General features: G+C 39.0%; 2 protein-coding genes across 7 annotated transcripts in view; both read right to left on the reverse strand.

The window, feature by feature from the left end:
* LOC124273278 overlaps window positions 1–21365 on the reverse strand; it is a 97621-nt gene that overhangs the window by 16468 nt on the left and 59788 nt on the right. Inside the window, exons 7-9 of one of the 2 annotated variants that reach the window (XM_046708510.1) lie at window positions 2884–2903; window positions 2790–2850; window positions 2053–2102 (exon numbers count right to left, since the gene is read on the reverse strand). In XM_046708510.1, the coding sequence (XP_046564466.1) occupies window positions 2053–2102; window positions 2790–2850; window positions 2884–2903 (131 nt within the window). Of the gene's footprint in view, window positions 1–2052; window positions 2103–2789; window positions 2904–21365 lie in introns of both variants that reach the window. The other variant, XM_046708509.1, reaches the window with a different exon arrangement.
* Window positions 5845–21365, reverse strand: part of LOC124273279 — a 37213-nt gene continuing 21692 nt past the window's right edge. For 2 of the 5 annotated variants that reach the window (XM_046708514.1, XM_046708511.1), the window contains exons 2-5: window positions 10024–10159; window positions 7873–9282; window positions 6221–6340; window positions 5845–6085 (exon numbers count right to left, since the gene is read on the reverse strand). In XM_046708514.1, the coding sequence (XP_046564470.1) occupies window positions 7896–9282; window positions 10024–10112 (1476 nt within the window). In that variant the 5' untranslated portion in view covers window positions 10113–10159 and the 3' untranslated portion in view covers window positions 5845–6085; window positions 6221–6340; window positions 7873–7895. Of the gene's footprint in view, window positions 6086–6220; window positions 6351–7872; window positions 9283–10023; window positions 10160–21365 lie in introns of all 5 variants that reach the window. The other 3 variants (XM_046708515.1, XM_046708516.1, XM_046708513.1) reach the window with 3 other exon arrangements.

Raw genomic sequence — 21365 nt, forward strand, 5'->3', positions numbered from 1 at the left:
ATTAGTGCCCAGTGTTAGATGGCTAATAAGACGTCTCTGGACTGGTGAATGTAACTCCCAAAAGACTTGGGCCCCTTTTCACAAAGCTATCGTATCGCCACGACTGTCGTAAGTCTATGTTATAGTATAGGAAGTTCGACAGTCGTAGCGATACGATAGCTTTGTGAAACGGGGCCCTGATCTTCTCTTGTCTTATAGATGATCTCCCCAACCTGTGATTGTAGCATCTGTGAAGAAATGTCGATCTGGTGACAACGTCCTGATTGGAGTCATGTGTATGACATTATCAGAGTTTATCACCCATGCAAGGTCCTTGTGCACAAGATCCGTAGGTGTTTTGACAGAGTCTAGCTGTTTTCCTCTATGTTGACTGATCCAATTCTGAATGGATCTGAGTTGCAGCCGGCCTCTAAATGTTAGATCCTGCATAGATGTGAGAGCTCCTAGTAGCAACATCCATTGCCATAGAGTGTGTGGAGATTTCTGGAACTTTGATAAACTGGTTGTATCATTCTAATGGTGTTCCAACGGTGGATAAACAATATCCCGATGAGTGTTGAATATGGCCCTATATATTTCTGTTCCTTCCTGGGCAGATTCCTTCCAGTTCTGATTTTGCTGGATGCACAAGGAACTAGGAAGAAATCTCTCAGATATTGGGAGTCGTCTAGAGTCAACATCAACACTTGGAGACAGGAAATCATCATATATCCATGAATATCTGTATATGGAGATACACCAGTTCTAGGAATGTTATAATTGTAAATAGCCATGGAACCACTGATATTCCCATCAGTAGAACTCTGAGCTGGAATAGTCTCCAAGGGACAGCAAAGACATTTTTGAGAGGTTGCATGGATAGGTACGTGTAGATATGTGTATTTCAAATATCTCGGGTGCTGTATGGCATCGTCTGTGTGTACTCCATCTGAAACTTGGTTGGTCATCTCAGTTATCCCGGTTCTGGATCTTCATATCGATGATCATTCTGAGTTCTGTTGAATCCTTCTTGGGATCCAGAAATAACGGAGAGAAGAATCCTTGCCCAGGATCCACATGTTTCAACTGGTCCACCCACTGGGCCCTGGAATACATCCAGCATAGGCAGGCAACTGTTTCTGAACTAGGGAGGAACTATGTTTCTGAGTCCTTGCTACTGCTGTCTGGGAAGTCTTGCCTGTAGCCTCTGAATAGGGTCAAGTCCCCAAAATTTCTTCTGAGAGCCCGCATGACCTGCTCCCTGTGGGGTCCTTGACAATAGGACTTACCTGGCTGGAGCCTCAAGTGCCATGAGGAAACTGAAGTTGAGAAACTTACTATCCTCTTCCAAGTTGCAACTTCATCTGCGAAAGTGTATCTGGCTTAGGGTTTGACTTAAAGGCCATTGACACCAGCTCCGAACATGGCGTCTTCACATATTTGCCACATTCGCCATGAGGATCGTGAGTCGACATACGCTTACCACAAATTAAAAAAAGAAATTAACCCAAAGGGGAAAGGTGAAATATATTTGCTGCCTTTAGATTTACCAATCTTAAAGAGAATCTTGGAAATTTTGAACAATTTATGAAGTCTCCCCACGCCCGTTGTGGGGAGAGAACTCCAGTGGATAGAGCGTGGGAAGACCACTATGAAGTAAGACTACACAACATGATGAGTGTTTATTTTATTTCAAGAAACATGTATCGGGAAATAAGGCAATCATGTGTGAGAGGGAAGTATCCGTAAGAATTGTTTCTGTTCAATATGAGTTTGATAGTTAAATACTAATAAAACATCGGTAGGTTAACGCACATACAGAGGCAGATTCAGTGGTTTCATCTATAGTTTAGGCAAACGTCATTGAACATAGATATGAACAGTCTTCTACCTCTGAATTACGATAACCCTGTGGGATAAAATGCTTGGTTGAATAACAAATATGTTTTTTACTTCATAGGAACATTTGACGATTGTTACGTTAGAATATTATGAGGCATTTAGTTACCTTGATTCATACTAATTAACCCACTTGTATTTATCTGAGATGACGTCCAAAAAATCCAAACATACCGGTTTGGGCTTTTGTCCAGAATATTTCTTCCTCTTCTGGATTCCCGTCACTGCAGAAACAGAAGGTATGAACATAGGAAAATATTCTGCTTGAATTTCTCGAACATATTCAATTAAGAGTGTCAATTTTGAATACTTTGTTTTAAAATATGGGATTAGTTAATCACATTCATACACTGTATTTAGTCTTGCAACAATGAAAACATCCATACAGCCAAAGTATTCATTCACAGTGCATGATGTAGAATCTTAGCTGTCCACCATGTAACGACTACTATAAGACTACAACTGTCATAGAGGCATTTCCATTCTTTGGTCCGTTCCCAGGTCAGAATTAGTTAGTGTCCAAACCACATACAAAGTAGAGCTGATCGTCATTTCTGTTTTTATGCAATGCGTTGTTTCTTTTTTGTTTTTCGGGCTAGTAATATGAATAATAATCTTGCCTGAAACTTCTTGGCGTGTATTTTGGCATCATGACCTCAGATAATTGAAAGTGATGTTCAATGAAGCATACAAGTGCAGTGTGTGAACAAGCTATTCCATTTTTCAGAGGAAAACTACTACGTGCCCGAGCCAACATACCAACAAGGGACATTACCCAATGAATATATGACATCAAATCACACTGATATCTGAGGACATTCCAAATCCAAGCAAACACCCTTGAACATTGATTCAAAGTTGATTTAAAAATCCATGTTCCCACATGTTCAACTGTTTGAGACCTTTCATACCTTTTTTTCGAAGAGATCCTAATGCCTTGCTGAAGAACCCCTTAGGCTTTTCTTCAATGAACTGTTCTGTAGGTTCAGATGCTGAAACATCGACGGCTGATGGCTTGTGGCGATCTAAACATTAATGACGATAGAGTCAATGTATGCGTTACAAACTGTGGTCCGATGATGTTATCTTGCTTGATAACAATCATTATTGGTTTATCTATAAGAAATATCTGTCACAAAGGACAGTAACACATTAGCAAGTTATCACAGTTTGAGTCTAAAAACTAACCATTTCAAATGATAAAAGATTTTATTCAACACAAAGATCAAAATTACACGTAATGCCAGTAAAATACGAGTTATAGACCACCAGTCACCAAAGCTAGACCACCTTACTGGGGATCATGGGGACTTACAGTACTTTGGCTTCCTGCATAAACCCCATCAGGACTAAAGCCATCACTTTGGTCACTGGCAGTTGTAGAAAAAACTAGCCATTAATTAAAATATGTCAACATATGTAAATATATAATTCTGGTTGTCTGCAGAGTACTGCAATACCATTAAGCTGCTATCATCAGAGGACAATCTTTTTACAATACATCAACCCCATTAAATTGCACTGCTATACATAATATTATTATTCAACCATAGTTAAAATACATTGATTCAAAGGCTGTGGAACATCCTATCTCTTTTACAAAACCCAGATTTAAATGAAAATTTATGTTGTTTAAAAATCCTTTAAATTTGAAACTTGGTAAAAAGTATCCCTTGTGAGAGAAACTTCTACACTCTAAAGCAAAACTGTTATTCTCTCATCACATGGGATACAAAACAGAGGATCCTCTCCTTTCAACTGATATCGCATTACGACATCATCTTGTCCCGACTGACATCCCAAGTTGATATAACCTAAAGAGGTTTTGATTTCATGAAGTACTGCTTGGGTGTTCCATTTTGTTTGCATTAAGTGCCGGCAATATTCTCTGATATAAGGTTTAAATCAGATAATGATATCAACATGGGGAAGACTGATTTGCCGACATGACTCGGTAACCAACCACAACAAGATGTCGAATTGGCCAGAAGAAAGATCATTGTATATCTGTAAGGTTTCAAGTACAAGTGGATGACCGTAGGATATATTTTGCAGTGCCCGAAGGCATGACAGGGAATCAGAAAAGATAATAAATTGTTTACTGTTGGATTGCTGCTGAATGTACTCCAAAATTGTCAGCATAATGAGTTTAAAATTTAACGTAGGAATATGACATTTTTGCCAAAGATGTTTTATGAATATAAATGTGGTAGAAATACGTGGTCTCATGTACCCTCTGAGGAGGCCAATCATTCTACGTTACTTCAACCACCCTTGAAGGATTGCGCCACTAAAAATCCCAGTCGTACATTTATACTACCATTTATCAAATACAATATCTATCAATACATTTATCTATTTACAAAACATATTGTTCCAAATTTATCTAACTTACTGAACATGGTCAAAAAAGTCATTCATTGTTTTAAAACTGAATATTTATCCCTTGTGATGGAAAAATCAATACAGTCAAACAGCCATCATGCTTGCCCGTGATTCTTTCATTACAGGGGATACAAAACGGAGGATCCTATCCTTTTGATAAGTGTTCGTGTAGTATGGCCCATGCAACTTGATCACATAATGACGTCTTCAAATCTGGACTGACAACCCAAGTAGGTGTAGCCAATTGTTGATTTTATTAGTTGTAACTTATTTACACCTACCTTAGCGTTCCATTTCTTTTGCATTTGATCACGGATACATGCCCTAAACACAGCTTTATAATCAGTGTATAGGGTTAGAAGTGGTGTCACAGATTTGTTGAGTGCTGCCTCAGCCACAGAATCCGCCAATGCCTTACCAGAAATTCCAACATGGCTGGGTAACCAACAGAGGAAGATGTTGTATTGGCCAGTACCAAGATTACTTTATAACTCGATTATTTCAATTAAAAGTAGATGTATATTTAACAGATTTTAAAGTTTTTAATAGCCTGAAGGCACGAAAGTCTTTAAAGATTATATATTGTTTGTATTTGGGATGTTTATTAATATATTTTAAAGCTGTTAATGTGACGTTGAGCTGAAAATTGAGTTGTAATCTGATAATCTAGAAGTTATTGTTCTGGATCCAATGACAGTGGCACTGTACATGTGCCAAAATTTTGGATCCATCTGTAAACAGGGATTCGCATGTGTTATGTTTACTCTTAAATTCCTCCTATACACAGACTGAAGTCGTAGTATGGTTTGGATTAATATGAGTGATTAATATATAAGTGTAGGAGGGTAGTTTTGTCCCATCCCCACTTAGAATTGGGAACGACTTTTAACAGATCAAGTGCATTTGAAGTACTGTCGGAAATGCTAGAAAAATGCTTTTTAGCCTTAATACTTTGATAAAGGTGATACATGTACTATGTTGTCAATATATCAACTCGCCTATAGTGTACCTAATTTTTATTTCAATCTATGTAACATTCCCAAGCATTTAAAGGGCAGTTTACAGGAGAGGATATCGTACTAAAACAACAACTTAAGATTTTGTCAGAGTTCAACATCAGAAATCTGAAATAGTCTTTACATTTATGCTAATAATACAGGTGGTGTAAAAATATGAATCATATTCATGTTGAATGTTTGTGTTACTTTACTTAATTATCGTTTCTGTATTGAAGAAATATTAATATAAATGTTAAGTCTTGATAAATAAGTTTCCCATCATGCATGCACATCTTTATCACAGCGTCCACTATGGCCAACTATTTGCAGTCAATTGTTGCAAAGGTTTATAAGTTTTTTGTGCTTGTAAAAGACAGAGGTAAATCTTTCAATAGTTTAGAAAGGGTTTATTACAGAACAGCTGTTGGTATGTCTTACCAACAAGTTTACAATATTGTAAACAAATCAGACAAGACAGGGGCCGTCTCAAAAAGCAAAACCGGGACGTAAAACCATCCTTGACAACTTTGACAAGGGAGTACTTAGAAACTTTAGGAGAAGAATACTATATATTCTATGATGGGGCATTGCTATGAAGGCGTCACACCTAGTGTTTCTGTGTGTCCGTGGCACAGGGAGATCCAGTAATGCTGCTGAAGATTTTGACAAATACAAAAGACATGTGGTGTCTCTTTCACCCAATGGTTCACTGGTAATGATGTTTTCTTGGTACAGAGCTCCATTTGTCATCAGCAGCGAAATGAGGCCATCTCTGATACCCGATAGATGCGTGGGTATCTTCGACGGAACAACATTTAGTACACCTGTAACATCAGTATACATCTATTATCTCATCAGTTCGGTGACATTAAAGAGAACAACTTGTGACTATGTTTTAATAATAGCAAATCGTCGATAGGCATTTTGTCATCCTCTAACAACATTAAAGAAACACTTACCTTTCTTCACAAAGGCGTCTTTAATCTGAGTAATGCTGTGTACATCTGGATTCAAGCGAGGACGCTGAAAATCCTTGCTGTTCAAACTCACTTCTCGCCCTGGCATTTTTGTCGTATTTCCTGGAACATACTGACACAGAAACAATGAGACAAGAACCCCAGTAATAGTGCTGTGATAGAACAACAAACACAAAAACAAGGAAACTTAGTTTGATTTTAACGGTAACGATCAATTGAATCCATGATCAGCTTCATACTACCATCAAACTTTTGCCACTATGTTGAACTAGATACATTTATTATTGAATAAAGAAAGTTTGTCCACTTACCCTGCTAATTGAAGCACACGCACTGCTATTTTCAGTAACTAATCTTTATACATGAAATGATATTTTTACAAATATGCAAATCATGTTTATAGTCGAAACTTTTCCCATTTACTCAAATTAAAAAGTTACTCTGTTTTCAATTTTACGGTCCTTTATCGTTGATTTAAGACCGCTAAATGTAATTAAAAAAACAAACGCGTTTAAAAATAGATTAGCTTTATCTTCATTCTAGCACGACTGACAAGTATTTTAAACCAGACTCTTTGGCGTGCAAAAACATAGGGCTTGAAGGGGCTTTTTCAGGGAAATTGCTAAAATATCTTGGACATTTGCTTTTTTACTTCAAAAACCTCAAAGATGATGTCGGGGTTGAAATATCCGATGTCCGACATGTTTGTTTACAAACTAAAGGGTCAATGAGTTCATTGTATTCATACGCGGTGAATCGGTCACTTTATTTAGCGGTCCTTAAACTGCCATTTAAGAAGAGTTTTGATGAGCTCTCAGCCAATCAGAATCGAGTATCACACAATGTTGTGCTAGAATCATAATATTATCATTAGCAACAGTGTTGTGTTTGCCATCCCAATGAAATTTCTGCAAAATAAGCTCAAACTAGTTAGGCATTGGAATGTGTTCTCCTTTAAATAAGGACAACTGGATGTGACAGTTTGGGTGAGAGGGTGATACCCAGCGAATGTCATGGTGAAAGCTTCAGAGGTGTATTTCAGTGGTGTTGGTGGCAGAAATGCGTGAGTGTATTTTTGTATTGCATTTTGGATATTATTTCTTTGGAAGTGTGTGAATTAATTGAATATTGAATGTTTTGTATTGCATTTCGAATCACATTTTGTAAAAACTGTGAGTTTACTATTTGAATAAGAAATGTAGTATTGGGTGATATTTTGACGGGTTGTGTTAATAAAACAGAGAACACTGTCCATGGAAAACATCCGATTCGCATAAACGGAGCTGGAGTTGTGACTTGTACTGAGGAATCCACCATTACACTTTGACAACTTTGGCATTGCAGTATGAGAGGCAGAACATTTCGTATGCTACTCACGTGCCTGAGTACAGGCTTCGGGTGGTTTCCGGGAGATTCAGTTTGGGACATTGGAAATGTATTGGGAGTTGATATTGTTATCCCCACATAGTATCATGATCGTTTGTTGCTTGTATCCTGTCTACAAGAAGTTGTTTTATTATTAAAATTGGAAAGTCAGTGTCAAGTTTCCATTTTCGAAGAGTATATATTCTTGTGTAATGAAACTAAATTATATAATGCAAAACACAAATGACCAAGAAAGTTGGCAAACTTACTGACTTGTTTGTGATCCGTTCATCTACTTCACTACGCTGTTCACGAGGACCGCATGAAACCACTGTTTGACAGAGTATTGTTTGACAGTGCCTTCTTCCACCCTGTATGCCAAAGGCCCCAGTTTGTCATAGAACACTATGCCACTGACAGGCTGGACGTGTACTTGAATTACAAAATGTTCATGGGTCTCCACACCAACATCAGGTTGTTCGTTGTCTCGAGAAGATGGAATGAAAAACACCTCCACGATGTCATTGTGTGTTTCATGTCCATCATAGTCACAGATTAACACACCTTTTGAAACTCCCTCCTTTATTTTAGCTTCTACATTCTGCTGATTACCGACTGGAACTTGTTGAATTTCCATAAACTTTGACTTGTATGGACTTCCATTGATGGAAATCTCTTTCTCTGCGATGCCAAAGAAGTAGGTACCACCATCAGGTAGTTTTGAAAAGGCACTAATGTATTCAAGAAGTCTGTGGTCATCCAACATGTAACGAACTGTTTTCTCATCGGTATCCTTCCCTTTGAAATAGCCTTTGAATTGAACGGATCTACTCTCATGAAGTTTAGTTAAGCCCCGCAATGTATTTGCATTAGGATGCACTGATCTAAACTCAGTTTTGCTTTTCAGGAATCTTATCAAAGTTTGATCAGATGGATTGATGATTCGTTCGTCCAGAGCTATTTTTGTTTTAGAGTCAGATGTGGTGAGATATAGGCCACCTTCAACATACAGTACAAGGAAATCTGTATAATGGCGTGTATCCTTTAAAGTAGCCGTATCAATACACACAGACAGTTTCTTTTCTTCTTTTAACTTAATGTTCTGCAATCTTTCAATTTCCTTCAGTGTATCTACTACTTTCTGTCTCTGCTGAAGTATTGCATCAAGCAACTCCTCATCCAGTGTCTCCTTGGCCTTCGATTTAAGCTTTTCCAGCTGCTCCTGAGCAAGTAGTTGTTCTTTGGTTTTCGCCTCGAGCTTTCCTGATATCTCTTGAAGTACTTCCTGTTGCTTCTTCTGCAGGTTGTCTAGATCTGTGGCATAATCACCCAATAACCGTTTTGAGTACACATCTGTGAACAGGCTTCCATCTTGAATCAAAGTCTGAAGTTTTTCATCTGCAAATTCGTCAAATGCCCCAGTAAAGGTGTCTTCTTTTTCTCGTCCCACGAAGTGAATCAATAGATGCCCCGAATTAGAATTGCGGAGTGCAGTTGCGTTTTTCAACAATTCCCTTGCTTTTTTAGCCCTCTTATCCTTCTTCCTTTTAGTTTGTTCCCTGTTTTCCTGTGCTAGACCATGTATGTAGTTGACATGTATTGCCATGCACAAAACATTGGACTGTGTGGAAATATCTCCTAAGGTCTTGAGTGCTTCCTTTCCTCTTGGAATATTGAGTCTGAAACATTCAAAGGGCTTTCTGTACATGTAACAGTTGGTTGAATATTCAAAGGTTGACGAGAATCCAACTGAAAAGTAAATTTAACCACCTGTCATTCCAGCATGAACTTTTATTCATTATGCAGTTTTCTTTTCTGGAACAGTGAAGACGTTGTTTATACTTAATGACATTGCTTGAAGCGCATTGAAACAGAATAAGTGTCAGTCTTCGAGAAAGTATGCTTCCAGAATTAATTCTCATACACCGATGTCAAAGGTGTGGAACATGAGACAACAAATAAAAGGCAGAGGTTCAAAATCTAATGTTCACCATTTCAAAGACGGAGATAATGTAATACTGATAAAGCTGGCGTTGCAAATACACATGGCAAAACTCCAGCCAAACTTTTTTCATCATAATAGTCTGTCCCTCAGTTTCAGAAACAACAGTAGACGAAAAGAATACATTTCCACTCAGTCAATGGTGAAGATCATATTGAATGTTTTTTTCATTACATCCTATGTTAATTAAATAATGCCTTACGCAGATTTTGACAAAGGAAACATATTTATATTATCATGGAGGAACAGCTTCAGTGCATACCTCCCTATTCTGTGATGTTTTTTTTTTTTTTCAGATACAGCAGACTGAAATATTCAGATACTTGATGAAGAACACATGTTAAATAAGGTCACATATAAGTGGAACTGAATAGAACGCGTACCCAGAAGAAAGACATGACAGACAATATATACTTACTTGATACACTCCTCGTGATACGCCTCTTCTCCATCTACACATTGAGTCCCTGGTGGGATATCCTCACCACAGTAACTACATAGTAACATCTCATCGGGAATCCTAGGGTTGTCTTACATTACAGTGAGTGAGAAATCTGAAAAATGGAACAAAAGGTTTGATCACATAATGGTTCCTGCAGTCGACACAGAGTGCCACTGATGATTACTATAACTTTCTCAACGCAGGGCGTGTAAAGTATGAAACTGTTTCTCAGATGATCACATGTGATACGACACACACAATTAATAGTATTAAATAGGTCCAACGATGTTAGATCATCAAACTCCCTATATACGACAGCATTAAGATTCACTTTAATATGGAATTTTACCAGCATCTACCAGAATATTATACAAAGCACCAATCTTTCGATAAGTTTGTAGGACTACTAGCCAAAAAATGAAAAACTTACCATGTATTTAGCATTTTTATAACAAAGATATTTAAGACTAGAGAGACCTAAGTTTAATCCCTACCGTGCGACTTTGTATGCGTTACATTATTATGCCATGTAGTTGTCTACCCTCAGGTCTATGCACCAAGTCTAAATTGCTGCCCAAGAAGTTTCTACATCACTAACTATACATTATTATTCAATGTGTATCTCCATTTATCCATATGTATTTATATACCTATGAATCTTTGCAAACGATTGCATGAAATGTATCCCCATAAGGCGCTCACGTCGCAAAACAGTCTGTATTGCCATGTACTCTCGGCTTCAATGGTCTGTGTTGAATCAGTAAATGATAAAGGTTCTCTGACCAGTTATTTCCTATATGTTGAATAACTAGTTGTATTAGTTAATTAGTTGTTAGCACAATATCCGCTTCAGCCTACAGATACTTCCGTGCAAGTATATTTGGATGAAAGTGTTTTGACTGGCAGATGAAGAACGAAACGTGTGTGCGGAATGCTGAGGGAGAGTTCCAGTTCTTATGTCAAGTAACACATTGAGTTTAAAATAAAGGTATAAAGGTATTGTATAATGCTACACCTTTGACTCACAACCTGATCCTGATGACTAAAGCAGGTTTGGTCATGGAACCCTATCAGAGGTTGTATGGCATGAAACTTGGCAAATGCATGTCTTATTATCTCTTTGCCGCCAAACGGCAGATTTAAGGTCAGTGAATGGAAAAAAACCTGCTGGATATTAAGTTCTCAACTTTAACTGCATATAATGCCTTAGAAGTTCACCCACTCTCAACGTGACTTGGTAGCCAACGAAAGAGAGAATGTCAGTGTCAGCCGTAGTAAGATTCGAATGGCATTTCAAACTTTCAAGTGAAATGGGGTGGTACGTTTCACGGTTGTTGATCGCCTGTTGGAAAACTCTTAAAACTCTGAAAAATCTTATTGACTCTGCTCTCCTTAGATCCATAACCGTTATGTTTAAGTATCATCATTGGTAATAAATACAGTCTGAAATGCATTATGACATTGATGTAACATGTTCAGGAAAATTCCCGACATAACGATTTTCCTTCAAGATTTAGATAACTTACAATGTTAAAGTGTGACGCATATTACATCATTGAAATACCCCCGTGAGTAAGTAATCATTGGAAATGCCTGTCAAGAGTGCTAACAGATTGATAAAATAGCCTCGTCAGTTGAATATCTAACAGGGCCCGCTTGTTGAAAACTCGGTTATCTTAACCGCCGGTTAACTCCTAACGGCCGGTTAAATCCTAAATCCTTAGCTAACCGCACGTTAAATATGCGTTGTTCAAAACATGGTTAGCCATGACGTTAGCTAACGTCACCGTCAAAGTTAACAGTGTGGTTAACGTCACTGGTTAGCTTCCATATATCCCACAATTCCGTGTTCTGTTTACTTCCGGTTTGACAAAAAATGGAAACGCAAAATGTCGCCTGCACCCCAAGGAAATAGAGAAGTCGAAATTTCTCTGCTGACGAGGAGAATGTAATCCAGTCAATGGTTGAGGCCAACTGGTCTTTGCTATCGGATAAACCAGAGACCATATAATAATCTATTAAACACCTTATGGTCAGAGATTGTAAAAGAGGTGAATGCTAAGGGGGTAGCTCCAAGGTCTTTGATTGAGGTGAGAGAGAAATGGACAAACATGAATCGGAAGGCAAAGAAACAGTACACTGAACACAGAATTCAGTCAAGGAAGACCGGCGGAGGACCACCACCGCCTGAGCTGAGTCAGGCAACCAGCCGCATCATCGACAAGATGCGTGATTCGGAAAGTTTTGACGACGTCCCAGACAGCCTCGAGACAGAGTGTAGGTTTCAATAAATCACCAAACAATAAATGATGAATTAGTTTACTTCGACAACAATGAAGTTATAAGCCCTGTTAAATAATTTTAGTAAATGAGTAAATACGTAAAATAAAGTGGAGCTGGTACATCATAATTGCACCTACGTACCGATGTTCATAATCTATTTAACAAAGGCCATTGGCAGTTACGAAAAGTGAAATGTAGGCCTATATAAAAATGGGACATAAAAATCAATTTCACACTCACAGTATCTCAGGTAGAAATGGGACAACAAACCACGTGGTAATGTTTATAATCTAGATCTATTTTTACTGTCGACCTTGAACTTGACCCCATATATGGCATAATCTGGATCTAGGTTTCCATTTTGAAACATAACATTTTCATCAAAGTTACGTGATGTACGACCTAGGTCTGCATATCACTCACAACAGAAATAGATATATACATGTACATTGATGTTTGGTTTATTTTCCTACACATCAGTTGCCAGAGCAGTGCTTATGCTAATAAGGTTTTCGTCAATTTATACAGTATATAGGCATTTCAAAAGATGCTTTTGTGTTTAATTTGCCTCAATAACAATCGAAGAATGATAAGGAAATTAAGGTCTATTGCTGTAATGATTAGAAAGAATATTATTAAAATCCATCCATGGGAAGGGGAGCTCGAAGAATTCAAACGTCAATATTGCCGATAAATCGCCCCGTTTAGATCTTCAATACTGCTCTATCATAGTATTCTGTAGACAGCTCACGAAAATACATACACGTGTTGAAATAAATATTACTGACCTTGATCATGGGACGGTTCTCTCCAAAATAACTGTAAAGTATCCATTTACATGTGCTTATGGCTTTGAGTAACGACCCTTCATGGACATTACAAGGGGGATAACTCTTATACAGATTACGCTTTCACATATGCCATACGGAGTGCTGTCCCTTGTACACAAGATATAACACTTTTCAGGTATGTCTTTTGTACCCGTTCAAAATTAAAATTTAATTGGAAACAAAGTATATTTCAAGAGAATTGCTTCGTATTTACATATAGGAATATGTATATCATACCAAGTTATATGTTGAACTAACATAGATATCAAGGTATATTATATATTAATGTCGGTTCAACATGTACACTTCAATCAAGATCACTTTATGTTTAGATATTGATGGAAAATGTATCGTATTTTATAAACATCATCAGGTGATGACGAGTGTGAAGCGACCCTCCCTACTGACACAGCTGTTGAGACGGCCACGTCCGAGTCTGCCATCGCGATGACGCCTAACCAGACTCCAACTGTAGCCTCCACCAACCAGACCACAGCTGTAGCCTCCACCAGCCAGACTCCAGCTGAAGCCTCCACCAGCCAGACTCCAGCTGTAGCCTCCACCAGCCAGGCTCCAGTTGTAGCCTCCACCAGCCAGACTCCAGCTGTAGCCTCCACCAACCAGACTCCAGCTGTAGCCTCCACCAGCCAGACCCCAGCTGTAGCCTCCACCAGCCAGACCCCAGCTGTAGCCTCCACCAGCCAGACTCCAGCTGTAGCCTCCACCAGCCAGACTCCAGCTGTAGCCTCCACCAGCCAGACTCCAGCTGTAGCCTCCACCAGCCAGACCCCAGCTGTAGCCTCCACCAGCCAGACTCCAGCTGTAGCCTCCACCAGCCAGACTCCAGCTGTAGCCTCCACCAGCCAGACCCCAGCTGTAGCCTCCACCAGCCAGACTCCAGCTGTAGCCTCCACCAGCCAGACCTCAGCTGTAGCCTCCACCAGCCAGACCCCAGCTGTAGCCTCCACCAGCCAGACTCCAGCTGTAGCCTCCACCAGCCAGACCCCAGCTGTAGCCTCCACCAGCCAGACTCCAGCTGTAGCCTCCACCAGCCAGACTCCAGCTGTAGCCTCCACCAGCCAGACCCCAGCTGTAGCCTCCACCAGCCAGACTCCAGCTGCAGCCTCCACCAACCAGACTCCAGCTGTAGCCTCCACCAGCCAGACTCCAGCTGTAGCCTCCACCAGCCAGACCTCAGCTGTAGCCTCCACCAGCCAGACTCCAGCTGTAGCCTCCACCAGCCAGACCCCAGCTGTAGCCTCCACCAGCCAGACTCCAGCTGTAGCCTCCACCAACCAGACTCCAGCTGTAGCCTTCACCAACCAGACCCCAGGTGTAACCTCCACCAACCAGACTCCAGCTGTAGCCTCCACCAACCAGACTCCAGCTGTAGCCTCCACCAGCAAGACTCCAGCTACAGCCTCCACTTAACTCGCAAAATGGCGCTCATGGCTAACGCTGCTTTCATGATGCTAGTCCAGCAAATAAAGGATAGCGTGTGTCGTGGACTGGACTTCGATATTGGGAATTATTCTGACGAAGAGTTACATATGAAACTGTAATATTGGTCCCAATATTGAATATTGCACATCATAGGAACTAAAATACACGTTGTACACGAACACGTTGCCTACGTTTCATCTTATAACACTTGTGTAAAGGTTAAGATATGGTTTACTACACTAAATTGTGTCAATTTCTTCTGTAAATATTATTCAAACAAACAAACAAACACTTTCAAAGAATAAAAAGACATTACCCTATTTCCACGTATGGATGCTATTAAACAAGTCTAAATGTAGGTACATGTAATTAAATTAGTTTCCTGAAAATATATCCGAACGGTTACATTATAACACTGAAAGTGTAATCGGCGGGATATGGTGATTGTGTTTACTCTTATTCAACAAACCTTCACCTCGAAGAAATTGCCAAATATGTACAACAATGTTGACGTATGACATCACTACCGATGACCGATTTCACATGAAATGGCGGCTTTGGTGACGTGGATATGCAGGATTCAGGGATCGTTTGTACATAAATATAATGTGATGTAAGTAATCAGAACAATTCTGGCTATCTGTTTATTGTTATATGTTTTATCCTTTTTTCGTTGTAAGTAAGGGAAGAAGCCAGAAATGCCGATCATTACCGTTGTCGTCCTGCGCGATTTTGCGTCAGTCACGGTGCACATAAACTTTGATAGTTTCGTTATACATGCGAGTCCGGTAATTCTGCGCAGCTGCAATAGCGTACTTCCGTATCGAGGTAAACATCGTCTGCTACCACGTTTACGCTTGAAATCGGGACATTTCTACAAGGGACTGGCTTTTAATCACTAAAGGTAAGTAAATAGCAGTAATTGACAGATAAATTGACAGTTTTATGAAACTTCGTTTTCTTCAGACTATTAAACCTTTTTCTTCATTATTCATAATTGGATTTAATATGAAACACTCTTCCTTGCATTGATGAAGTGATTCTTGAACATAATCTGGCCCTAATACACTTCCATACTTCGGATCTCCAGCTGGATGTCATGCACATCAGTTGCTGCGCAGATTTACCGGACAGCAAGCGATGTCGTCAGAACGCCGGTTAGGTCAACCGTATGGCAAAATGCAACGTTAGAATCTTATAGTCGTCAATAAAACTTATATTTCTAGGTAAATATGATGCATACCAGCATGTTTAGTCACGTAAACCACAAAAAAATAAGAGACGTTAGTTGCAGCGTTGTGATCGATGTGCTTAGGTGCGCGGAATCACCGGACGGCATTATAAACACATCACATTACTGTATTGTATCTATTTTTAATTTGCCATTTCTTGATGCGATGCTCTTTCCATGTGAATTCTTTGCTCTTTCCAATTGTATTCTTAAAGTATTGAATGGGTGTCTGAAAATTTGAGAAAATGCTGCACAGTGTAATGTCTGCATTCTTTGTTTACATTTCAAACAAGTGGTGTCTTTCGCTCACAGCGTTCGTTTCCACCCCCAGTATCTTTCGTTCCAGTTTATCTAGACAGTTGGTACTCGTGACACAGACCAGTTGTAATTTGATTCTAAAATGCATGAGGAATTTCAGTGATGCATTTGTCGCAGCTGAATATGAAATATATGTGTTGTAATTGGCGTGTCTATACCGGCCTCCGCGAAACATGATTTTGTAAACACTATCCAGTATGGCGGAAAGCGCACTTCGGCGTTCGTGTTAGTGTATTTATGAACACATCCCAACACGATTCCAGGTTCATTGGCAACGTTTCAGAATTATCATAAGTGATTTCTGAAAACAACTGATATCAGTGATGATTATTATGCTGTTTTTGAAATTCAGTAGTCCTAGTAATTATCCGATTTTTATATTTCAAAACACACCAAATAACGCTGTGAATCGTATTCTATTTCGTATAGTGTCAAAAATGGCGACATTTACAATGAAGCATATTTTGAAAGGTCGTTTTCAGCACTTAAGCTTTGTCTAGGATAATTGTGGATGGTCGCAAGATACATGAAATTTCCCCGCAGATTTCGAAACTGTACAATATATTTGTCTGCGTGATATATTTTGAATTTTATTGGACTTCAAAGTGAGGGTTGAGGAGCAAGGACATATCTGTCCGTCTGGCATCCCTTCCTATGGATGGATTTTAATTATATTTTCACTAATCATTTCAGCAATAGTTCTTCATTCCTTTATCATTCTTCGATTTTTTATTGAAGCAAATCATCTTTTAAAAATGCTATGTAAATTGACGAAAACTTTATTTATTAGCATAAACATTGCTGTTGCAACTGATGTGTAGGAAAATAATCAAAACATTATTATGTGGATCTATCTATCTATTTCTGTTGTGAGTGATATGCAGGCCTGCTTCGTAGTCACATTGATTAAATGTTATATTTGAATATCGAAATCTAGATCTAGATTATTCCATATATGATGTCAAGTTCAAGCTCGACAGTAAAAATAGATCTAGATCATAGACATTACCACGTGGTTTGTTGTCCCATTTCGATTTTGTGAGTGTGAAACTGCGATTAATGTCCCAGTTTTTATATAGGCCTAGAATTCGTATGGCCTTTGTTGTTAATTATATTGTGAAAATTGTAATCATATGCCTACATCGTCATCGGTATCTAGGTGCAATGTATCAGCTCCATTGAACTTTGAGTAAAATTACTGAACAGGGCATTTAACATCATTTTTGTCGAAGTGAAATTTGTCATTTAGGGACTGTTCATAATTTATGGCTAGGAGGGGTGATGATGATTTTAAGGGGGGTCGCCCATTTTGTTCTTGCGAGCTAGGGGGTCATCAATTTTGTACACACGTACTAGGGGGTAATCAATTTCGTACATAAAAATATGCTTAAAATTATGCTTAGAAATTATGGGTGGGGAGGGGGGATCATTGATTTTGTACATGACATGCAGGGGGGTCACTTATTTTGTACATAAATTTTAGAGGGGGTCATTCACATTGCACAAGCGTCTCCATAAAAATCATAATCACCCCCCTAGCGATAAATTATGAACGGTCCCTTACTGCAGTACACTGTTTGATTTATTGAAAAATACACCGTCAAAACTTGCCGATTCACGCATCATGTCAACGACATGGCTGGTTGCTTGACTGAGCTCCGTGACTGAATTCTGTGGTCGTTCTTGGCCTTCCGATCCATGTTTGTCCCCTTTTCTTTCACTTCAACCAAGGGTCTCGGAGCTACCCCCTTCGCATTCACTTCTCTTATAATCTTTGACCATAATCTGTTTTTCCGTTTCTTCGAAACTACAGTTGAATGTTTCACCGATAACAAAGACCATTTGGGCTCAACCATTCTCGTCAGCAGGGAAATTTCTACTTCTCATTTTCCTAGGGATGCAGGCGACATGTTACGATTCCATTTTTGGCAAACCGGCGGTTAAGATAACCGAGTTTTGAACAACCGGGCCCTGATGTCTATTAACTATGATATCAGTTTAGATGTTACATATGAGTATATACATACGCAGTGTGGATTCAGTTTTAATAGATTTATTGCATACTGTTCATTCTGATAACTACCATGGTTTTCTAAGCGCAATAAATGCTTCACGTGGGGAATTATTGTCCGTTTGCTGCAAAATCGTACCGATGAAATGGCAAATATATATATATATATACATTCAAAAGCAACAGATCGTCTAAAATGGCATGGAAGTTAGTCATTACCAAATCATCACTCCATCTCCAGTAGGCATAAATCACATTGTCAATATGATATTGTGTGTTATTGGTACAAGAAGATGAAGCCTCACACATGTACAGAAACAGTCATGGCTCAATGTAGGACATGGAAATCCGTTCTTCCCTCTTCACTGAGATCCAATCTAAATAGTGATTTTGTCTTTGTCCATGCTACGGTCGAGCACAGTCTTGATTCCACTGTAAAGTCGTCATTGTCTATCTAATTGACATAATTGTCCGACGTAATGTCTAGACGGAGGGGCGCGAATGCTTGCGTCAGTAATAGCAGACTGACTGACTGACTGAGTTTGGTTTTACGCCGCTTTTAGCAATATTCCAGCAATATCGCGGGGACACCAGAAATGGGCTTCACTCATTGTACCCATGTGGGGATTCGAACCCGGGTCTTCGGCGTGACGAGCCAACGCTTTAACCACTAGACTACCCCACCGCCCCAGTAATAGCAGATCAGCTACACCTACAGTCCGTTTGAGTCAGAAACGGACCGATGAATTGCAAATTTTATCACTGTACAAAATTGCCACATAAATATAAATAGTACACATGTTTATCATTTACTAATACCCAACAGCTTTCTTATATATGAAAATTTTCCGGACTCCACCAAAAAAGTTGTTTAAGAAACTATCATCATTGAAAACGCAAAAGTTGTTTAACGTTTGAGGGGGCGTAACTGCATTCTTTCATAATTTTTGATATCATTGTTGCTGTAACGTCATTATAACTACTCATTTCGATCTTAAATTAACTTAAATCGACCTTTTTGACAACAGTGCACAATTCTCACCCGCGAACGAAATTTCAACCAATCAGAGTGGCGCGTCTCTGTGACGTCATGTGAGGAATACATATGAGGGCCGAATTCATGTACATTTCAGGGGCTAAATTAACTTGTTTACAGGATTGTATAAACCTGAAATTGTGACAATTGTTGTGAAAATTGAAAGCTATATGTTCTCACAATCTACTGTCATTTAATTTTGTCACCTGCTTTGCCTAGTTTCCGAGTTACAACTTGTTTTCATACACGATTCTGTCAAAATCGCTTGGTGTCGCTAGACCCTATTTGTTCTAGCCAGCAGCTAGTCATAGTGAAAACGATGATCAGCCTCGCTCATCATGGTTACAGTTAATTTCTTCAACCTAAACAGTGCGACATTAAGAAGGGTGGATGCCCATCAGATGCCGTTATTTGAAAATATCCCCGGCAGTTCTTGTCTGATTGTAATAAAGTATCAAAGCAATGTGGGCTTTTTCAGGTTTTCTAATGCCTGGATGGAATAATGACTGATCCATATTGATCCCATTTCTGTGGGTTTTTTACTTCGATATTTAATCATGTCATGTAAAACTATGACGTCTATTACGTATGATCTTCAACATTGATATTTGATTTATCTGAATCCATAAACTAAACAACCCCACTTTGCCATCTGAAAATTTACTAAGGTAAATAGGTACATACAGCGTTAGCACACAGCAAATGCTTATTTGTATTTCTTATGCAACAATGAAGTTCTGTTCGTATTCTCAAAACAGTGTCAGCCCATACAGTAACTAATACTCCCTTGTTGAACACCGTGTTAGGTGGTATAAACCTACAGATGTTATTTGTCATCGTTCACTTGATGGTCAGTTATTGAATTTATAACAGTTACAATTAGTGGTAACATCACTTACATTACCCGACAACGGTTCCTATTTGGCATTTCTTGTGTCTGAAAATACTCAAACTTATAAACACCGATCAAAGGATTAACCGATAACACGCTGATTGGCTAATTACTTTTATTTTACACAGCGGGTTTGTCAAACGGTAGTGTTTATGTATGTAGATTTACTAATCTATACTGAATACACTCTGTCGTAAAGTGTCTGTGTAAAAACAACGTCCTTCTTTCAAAGGATTAACCGCCAATACATTGGTTGATTGCTCATTATTGACAAACTAAATTACTTTTTTTTAAGAGAATGGCATACATTATGCAATCAGTTGCCAGGTGTGCTATCTTGGGTGACCAATGAGACTATACGCCAATGTGAAATACCGGAAACGATATATCACTTTTTCGTATACTAGACTGTTAAAAGACACATTACTTGGAACAGCTGCAGATGAATGGCACATCACTCGTTTTTGTGGATATTGATGGATACATTTCTCGAACAAGGTAATAGCCTGACATTGTTCCTATAACTTTAAATCTGTTTTAATTTTAATATCTGCATTTTGTTTTTATTCATTAGTCGTAGCATTCAACGGAATCATTGTTTTCGCCGTGAAGTGTAATGAGACAGACAACATACTCTAGAATATGTGAGGTGAGGTGAAATTGGGTTTTACGTCGTACTTGAGAATATTTCGCTCATATGACGATGTGCATGCGTGTGTATGTGTATGTGAGGCTGCTTGTACTAGCCCAGACTGAAGCTGGTTTTATAGTGCTAGCCCATTGAGATACCATGCCGCAATGAAGCATGAATACCCCACTCAGACACATTATACTGATTCCGAGCTCACCAGTCCTTGTTGTACCCATTAATGCCGAGCGCCAGGCAGGGACCAACAAGTACCATATTTTAACATATTTTGGTATGACGCGGTCGGGGACCGAACCCACGACCTTCCGCTCTCCGGGCGGACGCTCTAACCACTACACCACGGAGGCGGTCACTAGAGTATGTGTGCGAATATGATTCACATGGGCAAACTATAAACTGTCTAGATATCACAGTCCTGTTATAAATTCACTATAAGTATCAGCAGAACGCCTGCTTTTTATTAAGTTTCAAAAAGCATACAAGTATGATAATAAACTAATTAGGATTATAAGACCAAATATAAAGACGTACATTGACTAGTATCTACATACTGATGAGTGGACTTTAACGACGTGAATGTAGCAAGAAATATATCGCGCAGTATTGTCACCCTAGTACACTGACT

This window comes from Haliotis rubra, unplaced genomic scaffold, assembly GCF_003918875.1.
Source record: "Haliotis rubra isolate DU_JTF1 unplaced genomic scaffold, ASM391887v1 Scf179, whole genome shotgun sequence".
Lineage (NCBI taxonomy): Eukaryota > Metazoa > Mollusca > Gastropoda > Lepetellida > Haliotidae > Haliotis > Haliotis rubra.